Source organism: Cygnus atratus, chromosome 20 (assembly GCF_013377495.2).
Source record: "Cygnus atratus isolate AKBS03 ecotype Queensland, Australia chromosome 20, CAtr_DNAZoo_HiC_assembly, whole genome shotgun sequence".
Classification (NCBI taxonomy): Eukaryota; Metazoa; Chordata; class Aves; order Anseriformes; family Anatidae; genus Cygnus; species Cygnus atratus.
This window is the reverse complement of record NC_066381.1, coordinates 7,268,127-7,288,682: the sequence shown is the minus strand read 5'-3', so window position 1 is coordinate 7,288,682 and position 20,556 is coordinate 7,268,127. Positions and strand designations below refer to the sequence as shown.

Genomic DNA, 20,556 nt, shown 5'->3' with positions numbered 1-20,556 from the left:
CCCCGCCGCGCCTCGATGGCTCTGGTCACGGTGCAGCGCTCGCCAACCCCCAGCGCCACCTCCAGCCCCTGCGCCTCGGTGAGTCCGACCGCCCGCCGGGCGCTGAGGGCGGCGCGGCCGTTGGTGGCCGTTAGGGGCCGGCGGCGGTGCGCATGCGCACGGACCGATCGCGCTCCCCCCCCTCCCCTCACCTCAGCGCTCCCCCCCCTCCGCCTCCCCCGGCCCTGACAGCTCCGCGGGGGCAGCTCCCCCGGACCCCCTCAGCCCCCCGTCACCCTCCTCAGTCGCCCCCCCTCAGCGCCCCGTCGTCTCCATCAGCCCTCTCTCACCCTCCTCAGCCCCCTGTCACCCTTCTCAGGCCCTCGTCGCCCCCCTCAGGCCCCCTTTACCCTCCTCAGTCGCCCCCTCAAGCCCCCTGTCACTCCCCTCACGGTCCCTCATCATCCCCCTCAGCTCCCTGTCAACCTCCTCAGTCGCCCTCCTCAGTCACCCTCCTCAGTCGCCCCCCTCAAGCCCCCTGTCACTCCCCTCAGGGTCCCTCATCGTCCCCCTCAAGCCCCCTGTCACTCCCCTCAGGCTCCCTCATCATCCCCCTCAGCCCCCTGTCACCCTCCTCAGGCCTCCTGTCACCCCCTCAAGCCCCCCGTCAGCCCCCTCTGGCCCCTGTCATCCTCCTCAGATCCCCCCTCCTTTGGTTCGCTGCGGCCTGGTGACAAGCAAGGGGAGAGGCCTGGGTCACCCCTGTCCCCCCCCCTCAGTCTGGACAAGTTGTCCCCAGGGAGGGTGGGTGCTGTCCCCCTGAGTGGTGGGACCCTGGGTTGGTGCTGTCCCCCCTTCTGCCTGGTTGAATAAAGCAGCCTGGCTGAATTCTGATTTTGTGTGTATATGTGAGGGGCAGCGAGCTGGCACCATCGGGCACGGGTGCTGTGAGGTGATTCAATCTGACAGCACCCTCTGGGTATCTCCAGTATGCGGCCCTTCCCTTGGCGACTTCTATATCTCTTTTTTTTCCTTTCTTTCTATTTTTTTTTTCATCTTGCATATAATTTTCAAGAGGCTGGGTGAAGCCCGAGGCTGGCACAGAACACTGGATTTTACATCTCTGGGCGAAACACGCAGGAGATGTTCCCAGCAGTGCCCTCAGTCAGGAAGCGAGGCAGGCGACTCCGAGGGCTCCTTGCTTTACATGCTCTTTGAATTTGGGACAGGCTGTTGTTTTAGTGCCTGTGTGTTGTACAGTCCGGCATGTTAACCCCTTGGGCTGCTGCCTACTGACTGCACAGCTTGTTTCTGATATTATAACTGAGGATGGGAATGAAAATAGTAAGCTCGCTTTCACTTTCTGTATGCTTAATTCTCTGTTGCCTTTTCTCCTTAAAAAACCTCATACATTATCCCACTGATGTTATGTCAGGTTTGGAAGTGCTGGGGGGGACACAGGGTGTGAAATCCCAGTTGCTTCCATCATGTGGGGATGAAAAAAAGCCAACTACTCTGAAAATATTTCTTGTTGTGTTAGGTAATCTCTGCTGAAACTAGATCAACTACTTGACAGGTCCTGCCTGCCCCAACAGCATTTTAGCTGTCAGAACACTTTCTTTTTTTTTTTCTATTTCACTCCCATGTCTCTCCTTAGATATGTTTATTTAGCAACACATTAATTTCCACTTGCATTTCTCTGCTGTAGACTAATGTGCTACATTACTTCAGAAGTTGCTTCCTCCTTTTGACTTCTTTACCTTCTCTGCTCTTCCTTTTCGATGAACTTCTTGCATTTAAGACATCTTGTTGTGAGAATAGGTCTCTCTTGGTGTCCTTCATTCTTCCACTTGGATGCATAACCCTTTTCTGTGTTAGATATTTGATATACGGGAGCAATTAGCAGCATTCTGTAAGGATTTCCCATCTGGAACTGCCAATCTATTTCCTGACCAGGATACCACGCATGCTTCTTTTGATTACAATCACTCAGTATAATAGGAAAACATTTTTTCTTCCTTTTTAATAATCTGTCCCAGTTTTTGAGTTCTACGTAGTTCTTAAACATCCAAACAACTCCCTCCTGACAACTCCAGCGAATGCAGGTTTCAGTGCATTTATCTATATTCTCTCCCTCAGTCTCAGAGTGCTAAGATATAATCTCTGCCACTGGTCTTCCCAAGTCCTTAGTGCCCAATGCAAAAGTGTGTGTGACTGTTTCCATGGCCTGGTTTTGCTTCTCAAAATTACTTCTTCTTTCTCAGACTCTTTTTTTGCAGTCTAAGGTGGAAATGCAATTCATCATATTCTGCCCCCAACAGCTATTGAGCATACTTCTCAGCTTCTGCATTTCCTGTCACAACTTCCTAACCACACGTTAGGGGTTTGACTGCCCTTTTAGCCTCTTGTTAGATAGCTGGGGCTGGCTGTTTCTCCATCCTTCTGTTCCGTGTAATCTTCCTCTCACTGAGTTGTTTCTTAATGGCAGTAACATTTCAGACGATGATCCTTCCTAGACAGTGAAGGGCTTGTGAACAGGGCAGTTGCCTTTTTAATCCTTGTGAAGGCTTTGGTCCTGCAAGCTTGCCATGCTTGTCGTTCTTATGGATCACTGTTGACGAGCGCGTTGATGGGAGCTGGATTCTTTCAATATTAAATTATTTCAACCAGTTTCTTGTAAGCCGTTGATGATGGCTTCCTTCTATACGGGCTGATAACTCTTATCTCCAAGTTATCTCTTTGAAAGGAAGTTCATCTTGCTAAATAATTTCGATGAGCAGTATGAGGCTGTAGCTTGCTGCCTGAAACCTTGTGGAGAAAGATTGTCTAGTGGCTGCGGGAAGCTTGCTGTTCTGGCTTGTGGGCAAGCAAGACGTATGTAAGTGTGCAAGCATATGGCTCTAAGTCAGTTTCCAGGTTGCTAAGAATTTTGAAGACAGAAATGGATTCTCGTTTAAATTGCTTGGATTTTATTTTTTGTTCTTTAGAGATGAACTTCTCAGACAAGGAGAAGGATGAAATTGATGTCCTCAAACTGAATTTTTGCATTAAGCGTGCCCTATAAACAGTCATAATTGGCTTTTATGGATTCAGGGGAATAGCTGATCTCAATCGCTCTGAAATTGGATGGCTTTTATTTATAGGTCTTTATCCTGTTCTCATTGCCATAGAGCATCTCGTGGGCATTCATTTCAGGGCAGATACAGTTCATGCGGTGCTGTCTGTAGATTTACAGCTCTCTGGTCACTTGATGACTTATGAAATTCCCTTAATTGTCAGTCCGGCTGTCTGTTAGCTGTTTGTTTTGGCCGTTGGTTATGCAGCCACTTTGGAGACACAAGACAGCAGCCTTCACCTTCCTCTCTAGAGCAGAGCAGTTGTCCTTCAAAGCACCGTGGGGGCAGAAGGGGGTGGAAGGCAGGGCTGCTGCGCTCCAGAAAGTGCAGGTACCAGGGGCCAGAGAGAGGCCACTTGGTGCAGGTCAGCACCCTTTGTTTATCCTGTACTGCAAAAAAAGATTTCTTCTTTTTTTTTCCTCCTCTGTGTGTAGTGTGTTTTTTGTTTGCCTGGTTTTGGTTTTAGGTGGGGGGGGAGATCTCCCGTCTGTCTGCGAGAAGGAGGACTTGTGTCCGAGAGAAGAAGGGCCCTGGGAGCACGCAGCTGGGTTACAGCAGATGGGCACGGCGGTCTCCTTATCAACAAAAGCAGGGGAATAAAAAACCACCTCGTTCACAAGTGCCCCTCAGGCTTGCAGTCAGAGCTCTGCTAGGGTGATCTGAAGAAACTGGCCTCTTTGTGTCCTCCCCACGCCTGAGATTCTCTGACTCTGCTCCCAGTGTCTGTGCCGTATTTCCTGCCGTGCAAGTGGTGGGGTTTTCCCGTTCGTCCCTTCTAGCATTCTCATTTCAGTGGCAACGTATGGAAACGTATTTTGTCTGGGTGCTCTCTTGGCAACTCGTACGATAGTGGACAAAAAGAAGTCAAGTCGCAATGGGTCTAACTTGATATAACCTTTGCTTGGAAACTTAAACCAGAAAAAAATTGCTCACCATTGTTAAACAAAATGTAACCTTTTAAAAGGGAATAGTCTGTTTTGCTGGGGCTGGTGGTGTGCGTGCGTTGTTGTGCAAGGCAGCTGTTGATACTTGTTTACGTGTCAGTTTTAAGTTAATTTGGCTGTTTGTATCTCTAAGCAATGAACCGTCTCTGAACAAACCTTGCTGTTAAACTGCAGGAGTCTCACCCTGACCAACCCGGGGTGTCTCTATTGCTCACTGCGTAGCTGAGGGTGGGCACAGCAGTCACGTCGTCAGCTCTAAGGACGAGCAGCATGAAAGCAGCCTGGCTAAAGCAGAGAATTACTGGTAAAAGATGCCTGCCTCAAAATCCTTTGTGAGCCGTGTTATCTAAGGCCCTGGATGTTGTTGGGTAACGTCAGTCACCAGGCTAGCAGCAAATCTGCGTCATCGTGGTGATGCAAGCAGTGAAAAGCGGCTCTTGAGCTCTTTGTAGCTTTCCAAAAGACCTCTGATAATTATGTGGAATGGGAAATAATAGGTTGAAACTTGCCTTTATAAATTAATTTTATGCACAGAACAAAAGCTGTAATTCCTTTTAAGTGCTGTCTTTCCTCTGCCTAATACTTATCTTTCTGGAAGTGAAGAAGCTGGGCAGGCAGCCTGCCTCTCGCAGTTCACTTGTCTTCCCTACCCTGAGGGACACAATATGCTTTTATGGAAGGGAGCGACTGACCCAGAAAGAGAGGCTACGCTGCATATGTTGTTCTAAAATGCACGGTTTAAAAAAAAAGTTTTTAAAGCAGATGAAAATATAAACCGTTCGGCTTCCCCTCCTTAATCCCAGGGGAACAGCTTGAGCAGGAAGCAGAGTCCTGCAAATGTGGTTGGGAGTCTCTGTCTTGTTTTGCCTGAGAGCTCCGTGCTGGAGGAACACGCAGGAAATATTTTCCCACTTATTTATGGGGAAGCTAAATATAACGCTTCTTTACCTCTGGTCCTGCGGTTACTGTTAAGCAACGTGATAATTGTGAGCTCACTTGATCATTGACAGGTCGAGTCTCTATCTTGGAGAAGTTTTTTTTTCAGTTAAGATCTTGATAGCTTCTGCCTGTATAAGGTTGTGGAGAGCTGCGTTTTGGAGGGGACTCCCGTGTAGCTAGGAGAACAGTAGTTTCTTATGAGCCATTTAATAGACCTAGAAATGCCTTGTATATAAAGCTGCTGTCATCTCTTATTTGCTGTTTTTCATCAGCTGATGTTTTTCAGTCTTTGCAACGAGCTATGCCAGTACCTGAAGTTCTCAAAGGCAGCAGCTGTGGAGGATGTGCTGCTGCCTGCTTTAGACAAACTTCTGCTTTAGACAAACTTACGGTGTCAACAGGCCCGTCCTTCTCCTGAAGGTTCGTTGCCTCGCGCGTACACACACAGCAGGCTCTCCTGGAGGTCTGCATGAAATGCAAGGTCCTCTTTTAGCTTGAGAACAGTATTTGGAGTTGAGGAGGATGAGGAAAGCTGAACCGGAATCTCAGTGAGGATCATAGGACCATTTTTGCAAAGTTGGCAGCCCCTTCTCCTCTATTCTCCATGTTTTTATTTACTGGAACATCGCTTTACAAGTTGTCAGCTTTGGAGTATTTTTGGCATGACCGGTGAAGTCCAGCCAGAAGCTATGGTAGCTTGCCTAGAAGCTGAACCTGCTTTTCACAGAAAAGTCAGGCTTCTTGTAGCACTTTGTCAATGTTCTTCAGTGTTGACCCCAAATGACCATTTTTTAGGTTGAGGGAAGTTTTGTCCTTGCACCCCTTTTGCCTTTCCTTAATGTACTGAACGTGGTGCCGTTTGTGGCACTTTGTATAAAACTGCTACACAGCTCAGTTGCATCTTCCAAAATATGAAGTTACGTGGAAACAGAGGGAGTGGAAGTACGCTGAAGTCGTTGCCTCCTGAGTTGCAGCTGTACTTAAATTCTTGTTTGACAAGGAATTTGTCACTTGAAAATGCAGACGGGCTGCAATGCTGAGTCCTCGTCTGACCGCTATTGATCCTTGCTGCTAAAGCAGTGAAAGAAGGGTGAAAGGGTCGGGGTGCTGCGTGCTATCTCCAGTTATTCCGAGTCAATGAAACGTTTACTTAAGAGAAGAGTGCTTTCTGAATGAAGGCTGCCATTCAAAAACCAGTCTGCTGGAAGAAGTTTAACCTGAGAGGACTGCCTTCACGCAGGGGCGATGCTGGAGGATTTCAACTCACTTGGAATAAAATCCTGAAAGATCCATAGCTGCAACTCTTCTGTCTTGGGAAATTTAAAAAAAAAAAAAAAAAAAGAGACTAGCCTTTGGGCAGCTTAGCTCTGGGTAGCTGCTCCTGCTCACAGCCTGCAGCTCAAGGTTTCGTTCTGCAGCCACAACAAACCACATCCTCCTGGTATGGCAGCGCAGCTCCCCTCTGCTGATGTGGGAGGGCAGTTTTTGCAGCCCAATTCTCAGGACCCGTGTGCTGGAAGCTCCTGCTGTCCTTGCAAGGACGCCCTGGACAGCAGACTTCAGAAATGCTCTTGTATTCCTGGAGTTCAACTGACTCGAAGCTTTTACTGTCTTCACATCAGAGTCTTGTAGATGCCGTTAGCAGGAAGTACGTGCTAAAGCTTGAGGCTTCTGTGACTGCTGCTTGCTCTGCGTGCACTGGCCTGGCACCGTGAAAGCAGCATGCTCGTCAGGTGCCTGCTCTGAACTGTTGGGTTCAGCCTGTGGATTAAGAAGAGTCTCCTCTCCGTTTCATTGATTCGTTAGAGCATGCTTTGAATTGGTTTATTGGACAGCAGCAGAGAAGCTCATGTCTTGTATGAAGGTATTTTGGAAGCAAAGGAAGAAATGGGTGATACCTGCTGGAGGTTGTGAGTGATTTAGACAAGGGAGACACAATTTCTCGTATTCTGGCTGGACGCTGGTCCTCTGGAGGGCTCTGTTTAAAGGGATAAAAGAGGTACGAAGGGTCAAACCACCTCTGCATTTCTGAATTGGGCCGTATGGGTTGACCGGGTCACTGGGAACCCCCTGCAAAATGCCTTAGTGCAGTAGTGTGATGCTGCGGTGTCCGTGCGTGTTTCGGTTAGCATTTGGGCAGGCTCCTCTGCCTGCAGCTTCGGATGTGTCAGTAGCTTTTTGCCCAAATAGAATCGCTCTGAGTATGCGTCTTATCAGCGTTGCTCACTGCAGGCTGCTCTCCTGTCGGAAGGCAGAAAGCGTTGCCGTCGGATGAGTCACCCGGCTCAGCAGCTCGCTGCTTCCACGGTGAGACGCGCCCTTCGTGTGTATGCCAGCAAGCACGAAACTCCTGGCAAATGCCCTGTGACGTGAACTTCTTATGGCCTTGGTAAATGAAGTGCCCGTGGCACTTGCTGAAATGCATTTTGCTTGCGGCTGCTCCCTGCGTTTGGCTGGGCCAGCCCTCCTCCTCCCAAGGGGCCCCTCAGCTCGGGCTTCAATGAAACAGCGACGGTACAGCATCGGCGTGGGCTGCTTCAGGGTGAAGTTAGCGGGGCGCTCAAGGCCACGACTTAATTATTCTGTGATTACTCCAACACGGGACGTTTCTTCTGGCCTATTTCAAACTTACTGATCCCAGATCACCCTGTCCCTGCGCTGCGCTCATACCAGAGCTCAGGGGACACCTTGGTGCCCGCGCTTCCCTCTGCTCAGCAGTGGCACAGGGAGTAGGTTCCAAGGCGTCGTCTCAGCATTGTGATGCCAGCTGCTTGCTGTAGGACCCACGCCCTGGCGAGGTGAGCCAGAAACCAGTCTGAGGTGAGATAAAGCAGGATCCGAAAGGCAGAAGACCCTGACCTGGCTCCTCTGTCCCATCGAGTCGCGTTTTCTCTCCCCAGTCGGCTTGGGCCAGCCTGCAGCATCAGCCGGTACGTGATGTTTTCTGCTCGTTGGCCTGCATCTAGCTCGTACGAGTAGGGATACCCCGAAGGCAGGTCAGGTTCCAGACACAAGAGTTTACCTTTTTTTCCTCTCTCAGTAAGAAACAAAAGAAATAGGGAAGAATGGCACCGGAAGGCTCTTGCTGAGGGACGCTGCTTTTACTTCTTAGATTTCAAGGCCTCCGTAGCAAAAATGCAGAAGCTGCTGAGCTGAGCCCCTTCGTCTTCTGCCTGTAACTGGATTAAATATCTGAAAGGTGGATCCTTAGTGTGGAAAGCTGGCCCTGTCACAAGGAATGCAGTTGTCCAGTTACTCCAGCTGGCTGCTACCACGTCCCTTCTGTTTTGATGTACAGAATTATCACGTTTACCATTAATGTGAAAACTTTTAAGACTTGTTCAGCTGGCTTGGTTTAGCTTCAGTAGCCAACATCTGAGAAACGCGTATATTAGGATCCTTAAGGAAAAAAAAAAACACTTTAGGCTTTTCATCTCTGTACCTTTTGGTGTGATGATGAGAGGGAGGGATAAGGCATATGCCATGCATGTGTAAAACGCTTTGCTTTCCAAAGGAGGGCTTTGGTACTCAGAGGTAGTCTGAATCTCTGCGCGAGGCAGGACCAGCCCTTTGTGTTAACCCATCTGCAGCTGGAGTTTGCTGCAAATTTCTGAAGCTGCTGAATACTACTAGGAGCTGAGTGCCATCGTCCAGGCATCCAAATCCAAAAGCCCCGGACCTTTACTTGGAGTAAATGTTGCTCGGCCAGGAATTAAAAACCAGGGCTCCTTCTGGATGTGGCTGTTGATGCTTAGGAGCAGAGGGTGAGCAGCTCTCTGGGAGGTGGCTCACGACTTGTTCAGCAGCGGGCGTCCTTTTGAGTCTGCTTTTTGTCTGCAACAGTGCTGAGTTGGGGAGCACCCTGGTAGGGACCAGGGGCCACGCTGGGAGCTCGGCGCAGGGCAGCACGGGGCAGGGAAGCGGCTCGGCTCTCTGACCCGCAGGCAGGAGCTAAACCTCATTGCAGGAGGAAATGCTAGGGGACAAGGTAACGGCGTTTCTGGAATACAGATTGATTCTTTTTGCTGTTGTGTTCATTTCCGTTCTTTTTTGTTTGTTTTCCTCTCTACAGTCCTCCTGCGTGGTGTAAAATAGCCAAAGGAGGCAGATCTGAGCATGTTCTTCAGCTGATGCTTCACACTTAAACATAGCGCTTCAAAAGGTGGCGTTAAGCAGTTACCTAGCTGCCATATTCTTGTCTTCCCGGGTGCAGCGTAACCCTTGAAATGGCAGAGTTCTCCTTTACCTTTTTAAATTGCAGCACGGTTAACAAAGACTTAATTCGTGTATTGAACAAGTGTTTTTCTTATGTAACATCTCGTGAGCTTTGTTAGTGGGAGTTGCCTCTGTTTTTGGTTTCAGCTGAGTTGTGCTTAGGTGGGGTAGCGAGCTTGTGACTTCAAAAAGTGAAGTGAAACAGGACAACCTGCTTTTTGTTGTTGTTTTTTTGACATTTCTCGGTGATATTCTGATCTCACAGCAGTTATTAGAACATGGAAGCCCAAACTTCAGCTCTGCAGCGGATCTCCGGACGGCTGCTTCCCCCGTAGCGAGGGTCAGGTCTGATATTGCAGAACCTTCTCAGCACAATCACACGTGGAAAGGAAACGTTCAGGCTGTCTCGCAGCTCCTGTCCGCCTGCTGCTGCTGCCTCGGCACGTGCTGCGGGTGCCTGCTCTGCGCTGGAAATCCTTTACCCTCATCTGGGCGCCTTCTGCTCCGCTCCCAAGGCTTGAGTAAGCAGCTGTCGGGGCAAAGCAACACGAACATAGCGTATTTTCAGACGCCTTCCCCAAAGTTGGGCACAGTTATATAAACTGGCAGGCAAGGGAGACGTTATCAGTTAACGCTTATAGTACGGCTGGAGTCGAATTTGCACAGTCTCAGTGGGTGAAAGGAGTGTTTGTCGCATGCTCTGCAGATCCCTGATCTCAACTTGTGCTTGCAAAGACATCAACTGTGCCACAGCCTTCTGCAGCCCACACTTCGGGGCTTTGAAGTGGAATTCTGCTCTTACCCGTACACCAGAAACTGCTGTAGTCTGGAGGAAGCTCTGTTTAACTGAGAGCTGTTAATGTGAGCGTGGATGGCTGGGACGGTTATTTTGGGGCGGTTTCTGCCTCGTTTTCTTATGCCGGGAGGAAGTCCAACTTGATTTTCTCTAGAGAAGGAGGGAAGCCTGATGTCTGTTGGAATTTGGGCTGAAGGTGGCTTGACGCAAAATAAATTAAGCTTGAGTAAGTGCTCGTGTCTTGAATCTAAACTTGAGATGCACCTCATCTAAAAAATAGTAAAACAAGCGAAGATTTTATTGTTAAGTTTAAGGTTACAGGTTTGGTTTTAGGACAGCTGGGCACAGATCCTCTTGAGCTGAGGGGAGTTAGTGTGAAGGCAGCGTGGGGGGAGAAGCAGCCTGCTCTTGTCAGGATATCACTTGGTCACTGTCAAATAGGACATCCTGGACACGTTTGACTCTTCTTCAACCTTGCTTTGATGCCAAGGCAGGTTTGCATGTGCTGTGGGAAACACTGAGAAACCCCAAAGCAGTCGAGCTGTATCAACAGGCTGTGAGCGGAGAGGAGGGGAAGCCACTCGCCAGCTGCCTCCTGCTTGCAGGCAGCCTTGCCGAGGCGCAGCCTCACCGATCCCGGTTGGGTTTGCTCTCAGCAAGCACCCAGGCTCCCTGCTGAGGTCCCAAACCTGCAGGCAGCCCCTCTAGCAGCCGCAGCCCCAAAGCTGTGGCAGTGTCGTGGGCTTCCAGAGGTGCCTGGTGCACTGGGAGCAGCCAGGCCATGAAGGAGCAGGGAGCTGAGCCTCGTCCCCTGCCCGGCACAGCACCAGCGGGGTGTTGGGAGGGGAAGCCACAGTCGAGGATCTCCGGTCCGCAATGGTGGCTCCGACTGAAATGGAATAATCTTGTTTTAAAGAGTGCTCTTAACCACTGAAGCTTTATAAATATTAATTTTGTTCTTTTGTTTCCTAATAAAGGGCTTTTATTCCTGAAATCACTATTTATTTATTAACCTGACAAACTAATAGCAAGCTCTCTTCTTTCAGGGTATGCATGTGCCATATCACAATTCTGCTTGTCACTGTACATAAGAACTTCATTCATCTGCTTTAAAATGTCATTGATAACAACCTGGCAGCGGCCCAGCTTGGAGCAAGTTAACTACAAAAGGCTGCATTGTAAACCTTTCTGAGAGTACATGCTACATTAAGTCTAAAATTAAAAAAAAAAAAAAAAAAGTACAGGCTGGTCTGGGCTGCATACAACTGCCAAATAGCTTCAAACCTTTGAAAAAATGGAACTCTGTATGGAGGAATTGGGCTGAAAATGGGATAGTTTGGAGTTAAGGCTGCGTTCTGCTCACTTTAATAAAACCTTGGAGGTACATTGAACTTACAAACCTCATCTTGAAATGAGGGGCATGTCTTACTGAACCGCAAGCAGCAAAATAGGAATTTGTACATGTAAGGATCTCGTTGTTTCCTTTAGTCTCTTCTTTCTTTGACTGAATACCCAGGATGAAAAGTGCAGGCTGAAAATGAGTGGTAAGCCTCAGGGAGTTACTAGTGGTGCTACTGGAGAGGTAGCTGTGCAGTAACCCTCCCTGACCCCAGCTGCGGTCTGCACACGCATTTATTCACCCGTAGGTTCACACGGGGTGAGCAGAGTGCCTGTCACACACCCCAACATCCGAGTGCCCGGTCTTTCCGCCAGCTCCTCCGGCGGCACCGAGCTCCTGGCTGCTCCGGTAGCCCCGTGCGTGGGGCTTCGCGCTCGTGGCAGCGCGGTGCTCCTTGCCTCTGGCTCTCCTCCTAAAGCTATTACAAGTGAAACTTGTAACAGGGATGAGGGCGAACAGAATCGCCCTTGAAACAGATTCAGGGCTTGTGAGCTTCTTTGAGAGAAGCTCCCGGGAAGCTTTTCAAATGGTCCCTGCGCTGTACTCCGCGAGGGCAGGGTGTTTTCGTGCAGCCCCTGACTGAGCTAGATAGTCTCGCTGAACAATTGAGTAGTTGAAGCAGAATATGAAGCTTTAAGGCATCTTCATCTAAGGTCTTCGGGGAGCGATGTGAGCATGCAGTAAATGATTAGCGTAGTTCTCCTCATCCTACGCTCTGGAGATGTAAAAGGCTCGGGGAGCGCGGCGAAGGGCTTGCTCGGAGCTGATGGGTGTGCAGCCTGGTTTCTGAGCTGGAATGGGGACTGCAAGAGCCTTCGAGGAAAGAAGAGATGGGGGCCCTGCGATTTCATGCTTCTTCACCTCTGTGGTTTTCTTTTTTTTTTTTTTTGTCTCTTTCTTGAGTATAGCATATGGACAGCACCATGGGTTAGGGAACGCTTCAGCTTCAGAGACTTTTCCTAAATAGCCTTCTTCCACTGAAGTCAATGGGCGTGGAGGTAAGCAGCGCTGAGTGCTTTCTGACAACACCACTACCACCCACTCTGCAGCCTGATGCACACAACACTCCTTGTATTCGAGCATTGTTTTTCCCCAAAAAAGTCGCATGCAGTTGCACAATGAAGACACTGCTTATTTGTGTAATGCAGATCTATTCCTAGCCGCTGGGGGAGTGCAAGCAGCGAGTGTCAGGGTGCGGGAGACTTCACAGATACTGCATGAACACTTGCCACTGAACTTCAGGCATCCCTCTATTATGTCACAATGAAATACGGCTTCACGGTTGATCTGTGAGTTGAACGGGGTTTGAATGCAGGGTTGAATGTTGCAGTGTGAAGCGTTTGTGCTCCCCATGCTCAGCACCTTTGGCTCTGCTGTGATTTATTTACAAGTACTGAGCGTAGTTTCTCAGCGGTTAATCATTCAGAATCAGCAAGAGTTTCCTGTTCCCTTGTCTTTCTGTTGATTTCCTTTTCTGTTGAAATACAACTTTCTCTGCTGAAACAAGTGTGTTGCCCCACTCCTCAGTTTCTGTCTAGTGGCTTAACGGGGAGGCCAGGGGAACCTCTGCAATGGCCTGACACTCTCTCAGCTATTGCCAGCTGGGTCTGGTGACTAAACTGTTATGATAAAACACAAATTCATTAGTTGATGCTGTTGAAATCCGCTGACTTTTCTGTGCTCCTAATAGAAGGCTTTAAAACATCCAGCTGCAGACTGATCCTCTCCAGGCATGTGACACTGACATCAGTCCTAGAAGTGAGGCGTTGAACTGCCTCCAGAAGTGAGCTCACTGGGTGATATTCAATGCACTGATTTAGCATAATGTTAGCTAATTTGATTACATGATCACCTGCACTTACTGTTTGAGGGATGGGACTTCATTCCGTCTAGTTGCTGCTGTTGGAGTACTAGTGTCGTAACCCTCAGGCGCTGGGGACAGGATGCCCTGCTCCTGCTGTGTTGGGGGCTGGGCTTGGCGGAGCCCATCCCTGATAGCCACGGACGTGCTGCAGGACTTGCCACGTTCCTTTACTTTTCTTCTCCCCGCACCCCTCCCAATAAGTTGCATGGAAATAAGAGTTTGTGACTCTGTTATTAGGCAGGCCTTCGGAAGGCAGTCATAAAACTTGCTTACTTTTCTTTTGGCTCTCTTGTTTAACTGGCTGAATAAAAACACAGGAATGTCCCTTCCCGGGAGCCTGGGTCGTGGTTCCAACCTGCCATCCAAACTGCAGGGACTAGTCTTGGCCGAAACGAAATTAAACCCTGGCAAGACCATCCTGGAGGCTAGCTGCTGTGTGCTTCCAGCTTCCTCATCTCCTCTAGCTTGAGGTCACCAGTAATTGCACACTTCCTCTTACAACCTGCACAGAGCGTGAGCTCAGGCAGCACGGTGTAATGATGGTGACCCCGGATAAACATACTTCTCCATTATTTTGGACACTTGAACAAATTAAGTGCTCACCTGTAGTCATAGCACGAGTATGCTTCAGTCGCTAGTGCCTGAGCAGCTCAATGCACACCCGGTTTCATTTTTATTTATTTTATAAGGATGGGAATCGGAGAGCCAGTGTGTCAGCAGAAGGGTTCTCGTGAATTTGTCCCAAAACACTGTCGTCTTTTCTCCCCCCACCCAGTGTTTTCTGCCTGTTATTGCATGTTACAGGACTGCTTGTTCTGGATGCTGTTCCCTGCTGAATGGAAGTCTTTATTGAGCTGCCCATAACGTTGCTGGGCTCTTGCAAGAAATACTGCTGTGAAGTTGAGACAGAGGAAGATACTGTATCTCACAGGGCTCTAACAAGGCTGCCTGCGCTGTGATCTGTAACGCAAGTGAAGAATTATACCAGGAGGAAGGGCTGGAAAAGCTGCTGGTGTTGTATATAGAAAGTTGAGGTGAAGCTCTTAAAAACCTTAGGTACAGAGCAGGAAAAGAAGCTAGGTTTGAAGAGTAAGCAGTGGCAAACGGGGTGGGAAGACCCCTGGTCCTGTGAGGGTAAGTGGTGCTGCCGAGGAGCCAAGGATGCTGGCGATGGGACGGGGACTCTGCAAAGCTCCGCAGAGAGCGCGCCCCAGTGCCCTGGGCAGTACGGTCTCTTCCTCCCTTGTTTACGAGAAGCTGCCGTGTTTTCAGAACCAGCTTCTGAAACATCCTTGGTGGGGCAGAGGTTTGGGATGACAACACGCTTATTCACATCTCGCAAGTTACCTCCAGCAGTGGCCGTTCAGGGTGGCGTGCTGGCTGCTGCCAGTTGCTGATAGCGCCCCGAGCCGCGGGGCTGCCTTCTGCAGCGGCCAGGATCGCCCTTAGGACTCTGCGAAATGACGAAATAAACCCGGGCATTGCCCAATCAAGTGCCTGTGGCATGCGTGTCTGGGTTGTTTTAGTTTCTCTTTAACTTAACAACAGCAGGAGTCGTTCGGAGTACGCGGAGGGCGTGGGAGCGGGAAGCTGAGCCCCGTCCTCCCTCCGTGATCGGAGCCTGAGCCTGTTTGGATGCTGAAGGGCAATTTTCCAGCGGTTTGGGGGGGGGGTGGGGACAGAACCAGATGCTCTTAGGAAGTCCGTGCCATTGTTAATAATGTAATTCACAGATGGCGAAGGCCTTGAAGAGGCTTTCATGCAGCACTTAGGCTCTGTAATAGACAGATCATCGCATCAGGGCTCATAAATAGAGATGACTTAATCCCAAGGATGAGTCTGGAGTGATCTGTTTGATAGTGGCCCTGTGGATCATCGGAACCTTTCATACAGTCAGGAGCCTTTGGGATCCCTGAATGTGGAGCGCTGCTCTGGGATTGGGCCAATCCTTAATAAAAACGGCAAGATAAAATGTTAACACAGCTGTAAGTTTTCATAGGGAGGTGGCTCTTACGAAATAAAAAGCAGGTTCCTTTGTCCTGGTACAGAAATCAATACAAATAGTGCAAGTGTGAAAATCGATTTGTATAGTGTCTTCTTGAGACGCAGTTCTGCTTTTATTTTCATTTATGTGGTTGGAGTTAGAAGCAGTGAGTATATTTTCTTCTGAATAGTTGTCAGCGCGTCTTGGCAGTTGAAGGACTGTGCGTTGCACGTCCTCTTGGTTTTCGTTATTAAAAAAGTCACTCACCTTTATAGCAAACGAACAGTCTGCTGGCTTTCAGACACACACAGTCACAAACGTTCGGGCTCAGGACTCTACAACTTAACACAAATGTTTGTACGTGCTTGGGAGGCTCATTGCTAAGGTCTTCAGTGACGGCTGGTAGGCTTTTTACTGGCTGTAAGTTGTGTAACTAGAAGTATGTATTAGGGTCTTTTAACCAATATTAGCTTACGTGTTTAGCATTATAAACCAAAAGTTTCTGATAGCATGAGAACCGACTGTGATTTTGCTGTTTGCTGCTTTCTTTTCAAGTGCAGCTCCCCCCTTCCCAAGGGAATTCCATAATGGCTTTTATTATTATTTGTAACTTCCACAAGTTTAAATTGTATTTAGTAAATTGGCTTCTTGTGATACCCGTCATGTGATGGTTCATGAGCCCCAAAGAATGTGCTCCTGTGACTCCAGCCATGTATTTGCCCGTACCAGCGCAGGCTGCATCATGTGTTCTTGTTGCTCCTGCATTTCGAGCTAAGTAGTGAAGGAGGGGATGGCTGTGTCATGGCCAAGCTACTAGAAATTCTCAGACTGCTTCATTTGTGACTTTGTTCACTAGAGAATCCTGGATTACATTAACCTAACTCTTCTGTATTTTCACAGAAATTTTTTGTGCGTTGGAAGTTGTGTTGCTTCCCTCCCCCCATCCTCTTTATTTAAAAAAAAAAAAAAAGAAAAGCATGCTTTGGTAAAAAGAAGTGTCTTGCCATCTCGCTCAGAGAGCTCCTAAATTTTGGGGAGCATGCTTTAAGTGAGAAAGCTGCGAATGGTCTACTTTGTTCTGTGATGCTGTGATTCTGTATGTGCTGCGGCTGCTGTCGGGTTCGGCGTGTTGCCCCCACCCTTGGTGGTGCAGCTGCTGCTGGATGCAGATGGCTGCCCCTAACTCCTGGAGTCGAGGCTTTACAGAGGAGATGAATGTCTCCTCAAGTCTTCGGTGTCCCAGATCTCGGCAGTAAGGCTGACCGTCTTTACGGGGTGCATTTTTCAGCAGACAGTCTGTGCTCTGAGTTCCCGGACTATTTGCCTTTTATGTATTTTCATGTCTGCGTGGGCTAATGCGCTTCTTTAGATCTGAATTCAGCACCAGAGTGACATTGGATTTAATGCAGTGGGTTCTGTGTCACCTTTTTTCCTCTGGGTTGGATCTTATTTTCAGCTCTGCCTCTGGTACCTGTTGCATCACACTTCAGGATTTTTGTTTGTTCTTCACGCTTACATTTAAAAAAAAAAAGCCACCAGAACTCCGTTCGTTCTGCACAGCTCACGGTATTTCCACTTGGCTCAGAGGACGTGGATGTGTGAGCTGAGGGAATCCTCCTCATTTGGCCGGTCAGCCAAGCTTTCTTCAAGCGCATTAGAAGGATCTACAGCTTAAGTTCATCAGAGGGCTAACCTGTTCTGGCTTTAATGAGATTTATTATACGTGTACCTTTTGGATTCTACTGCCTTTGGTCTTCAAACCCCTCCGTATAAATCTGCCAGCAGAAGCAAGACTAGCAGAAAGCTGATCTTCATCCTGAACCTGCCCCGTGTTGAGATTATTGATTTTTTTTATTTTTTTTAATTAGAATAACATCATTTGTGCCATTGGCATGCAACTCGTCTGTGGTTTGCCAAGTGCTTGCATTTGTGCTTCCTTCCTTAGCTCCTCCCCACTTCCCACCTGGATCTAACCCTGATATTGCAGCTCACGTGTGAGAGGGTGGAAGAAATCCGGGCGTCACAGCTGACAGGTCATTGCGTGCGAGTTTATAGTTACGGCTGCAATCCCAATACATGTAGGAGAGAATACTGGGGGGTTTGAAGGGCTGTTAGCATATATGCGTATGGGTAGAGTGTGTTAGCAGCAGGTTGCTGAATCTTTTTGCCTTAGATCCAAACTCGCACGTGTGGTACAGATGTGGCTGTGAGCACTGGAAGAGAAGTTGCAGCTCTGTTGGTCTCTACGTCTGTTGACCAACACCATATATACACCTACACGTTTTTAAGCTTTTTTAAGAAACAAAGGGTGTGGTTGTTTGGGGGGTTGGGTTTGTTTTGTTGTTGTGGTTGGTTGGTTGGTTTTTGACCGAACTGTTTCGATCTGATCGTTCTGCATCGCACAGCTCTTCTTGGCCAAACACAAGTGTGTATTTTCCTGAAAATCGCCAGGCTTTGGCTTTCATAAACCCTTGGCAGCAATCAATAATTTGAGCTTTGCTAGCTGAAGAAACCTGAGAGTTCTTGACTCGCTCCAAAACAACTTGCAGTGAGTTTCAGCTTGACAAATAACCATGGGACTCGAGGAAGGGGGCCCGGCGGGGTACAGGTGAGCCCCAGCAGTGCTGGCGAGCGTGGGTTACACTGGCAGGGCAACTGGAGCCTGGAACAAGGGCGTTTGGATCAGCCACCAGCAGAGCCCCGGGACATGTGAGATGCTGCCCTGGTCTGGTTAACTTCCTTCAGCTGGAGGCGCTACGGCGGCGTGACATCTCTGCAAGATGCAGGCTGACAGGTCTGTAAAGGGGGAGGCTGGCGAACACTGCGATTTGGCTTGTTCCACGAGGATTTGGCACGCCTAATGAGCAGGTGATCTGTGGAAGCGTGAAGAAAAATGTGGTCTGTCAGTAGCAGGACCCGGCTCTCCTCTGCTTGCTCTGGGTGTTTGTGCTTGCAGCACTCGAGGCTGCTGAGGCGAGCGCATTGCTGGGTGTAGCGCCTCGGATTTTTTTTTCTAAGTGTACCTATTAATGGAAGCAGAGCGCATAATGTAATCCTAAAATAGCTCTTCCATGAATGCAGAAACATTCCACTTCTGACTAATCGGCCATTCAGAAGGAGCGTTTAAATATGCACCAGAGACCGAGCAGCGGCTCTCCGTATCTGGGTGAGTGGAGCTGGCAATGTGCTACGGATCTGAGCCGCACGGGAGGCTTGCCCCTCGCTTCGTCCCCTTTCCCTGCACCTGCCTGTCTCCGGGTAGCTGCTTCCCCTCCGGGGAGCAGAACACGGCTCCTGCTGGCTCCCCGGCAGGCAGCTGCGCTGCAGGGCTTGCTCATCCCCACCGCCCCGAGACCGAGGATCTGGGAAGGACGAGGCTGATAAACAGTCCTCGAAACCAGGCTTGTGTTTCTCTGGGTTGTGAATGACCAGGGACACAAAGAGCTTATGGTCCCAGTCCTGGCTCTAGTGCATAGCCTGAAGAGCTTGGCAAGCACCGGGGAGCCCATGTGCAGTGGTTTTCTCCGACAGCTCCTCAGCTACACACACTGCTCCACGGCCTCTGGGCCAGCTTCACAAAGAGAAGAAGATGCACAGCGTGGGCACTGGGGCAGGATCCGCGTGGCCTGCCTGAAGAAATGATTTGCTATTGCTGATTGTGGTTGCTTTTCCAGATACAGCAATGCCATGTAACCATCTTATTTAGAGATGACCTCAAAGGCAAGTTCTACTCCCCAAACCAGGGATTTTCACAGGGGCTTACGCTGGTTTAAGGCTACGTTATCCTAGTACAGCATAAACCTGCTTCTAGTTATCTTAAGGCACAAAGCGGCTGGGGGATTAGGGTCGGGCTGGATGATTGACTCCTGCTGACTTAACCGATCCCTGAGGAGTTCCTTTTGCCCTCACCTACCTGATCTTCGTTTCTTTGTCTGGCACCAGCAATAAGCACTTATCCTGCGCTGTCTCCTGCGGCTGAACCAAGTTCTGGGAGGTGCCGTACCCTGAGCGTTGGCTTCGGCAGCTCTGCCCTTCAGGTGGTCATTTCTGCAGAGCCCCGGCCAAAGGGAGGGGACAGCTTTAACTGGATTAACCTCAAGAAGAGAGTGTGGGGATTTAAGGATTAAGGAACCAAAGGCAGCCAGCAGTCACCGACCGAAAACCTGCAGTGAGAGAGCCAGTCCCTAGACTGGAGATACAGCCCTTCCTCACCTGCATGGTGTGCGTGGTGGTGTTTTTAGCCTTGGAGGTGTTAGAGAAGGTGGTCTTAGGGATGCAGGGGATGTGTAGGGTGTTTTCCTTAAGACTCGTGTATCGATTCAAGGCTATTCACAGTTGGCACCTTTGTAAGAGGAACCGTGGAAGCACTGAGTGCTCAGGTGGGGTCCCGGACCTGGCTCACAGAAGATGTGTTGGTGGCTTACTCTAATATAACAAGAGCATCTGGTTTCAGGAGGCGTTTAGCCCTCCGAACCCCATGCACTGCTCTTACACCCTCTATGCCTGTCCTGAAGTGTTTGTCGTCCCCTGTATTTTTTCCACCAGTGCTGTTCTGCATCCCCTGCAGGGAAAATCGTGGTAGATGGCAGGATTGGTAGGAAGACGGGGAAGGAGCGACAAAACCCTGTTACTAGGGAGACACGAGCTGTAGCATCGTCTCTGGTGGCCGGGCTGCCGAGGGGGGAACAGATGGTACGAAGGAGCTGGGATTACGCAGACGGGCACCGCAGGGCAACACGGCTGATAGGGCTGTGAACTTCAGGGGTCGGGCAAAGCCGGGCGTGTGCCAAGGCTAACGGGCTTCTTTGCCTTTGGCACAGTCTTCTGGCCTCTTGCTGAGCCCTTCGTGCTCCGGGGACAGGGAGGTATGACCGTGTGAAAGCAAGAACCTGGCAGAAAGGTCGGACTGTACCCACAAAGGCCAGACTGTACCCGCTGGCAGTGACATTTACGGCCCGGGAGGGGAAAATAACCGAACAGAGCGCTGCTTTCCGGGTCAGAAAGGGCTTTCTCCTGTTACCGGTGTGCACACGGAGGAACGTGACTTCTTTTCCATCCTGGGAGGCTGGGAGGACGGATGGCTGCTCCCAGCTTTTGACACAGCCCGGCCTTTATGGCAATGTAACGTTTCGCAGAGGCTTACGTTTCAGGAGCGCTGCTGCCGGCTGCGTGCTGCCGCCTGCTCCCTCGGGGGAGATGTGGGGCAAAACTGCGGGTCTGGACTGAGCCGTGGGTAAATCAGCAGAGGCACATTCATCCTGCCCGAGGAGAAACACAGCCAGAGCTGCTCTGCTAGAGTCTCATTACGATCTGTTTTGCT

General features: G+C 49.6%; 1 protein-coding gene across 1 annotated transcript in view; it reads left to right on the top strand.

Annotated features, from left to right (window-relative positions):
* The window catches only part of SSH2 (slingshot protein phosphatase 2), a gene marked incomplete at its 3' end in the record, with an annotated part of 86,923 nt that continues 66,367 nt past the window's right edge, over positions 1-20,556 (top strand). Inside the window, exon 1 of the mRNA XM_035561197.2 lies at positions 1-78. Within this exon, the coding sequence (XP_035417090.2) occupies positions 16-78 (63 nt within the window). The remainder of the gene's footprint in view (positions 79-20,556) is intronic.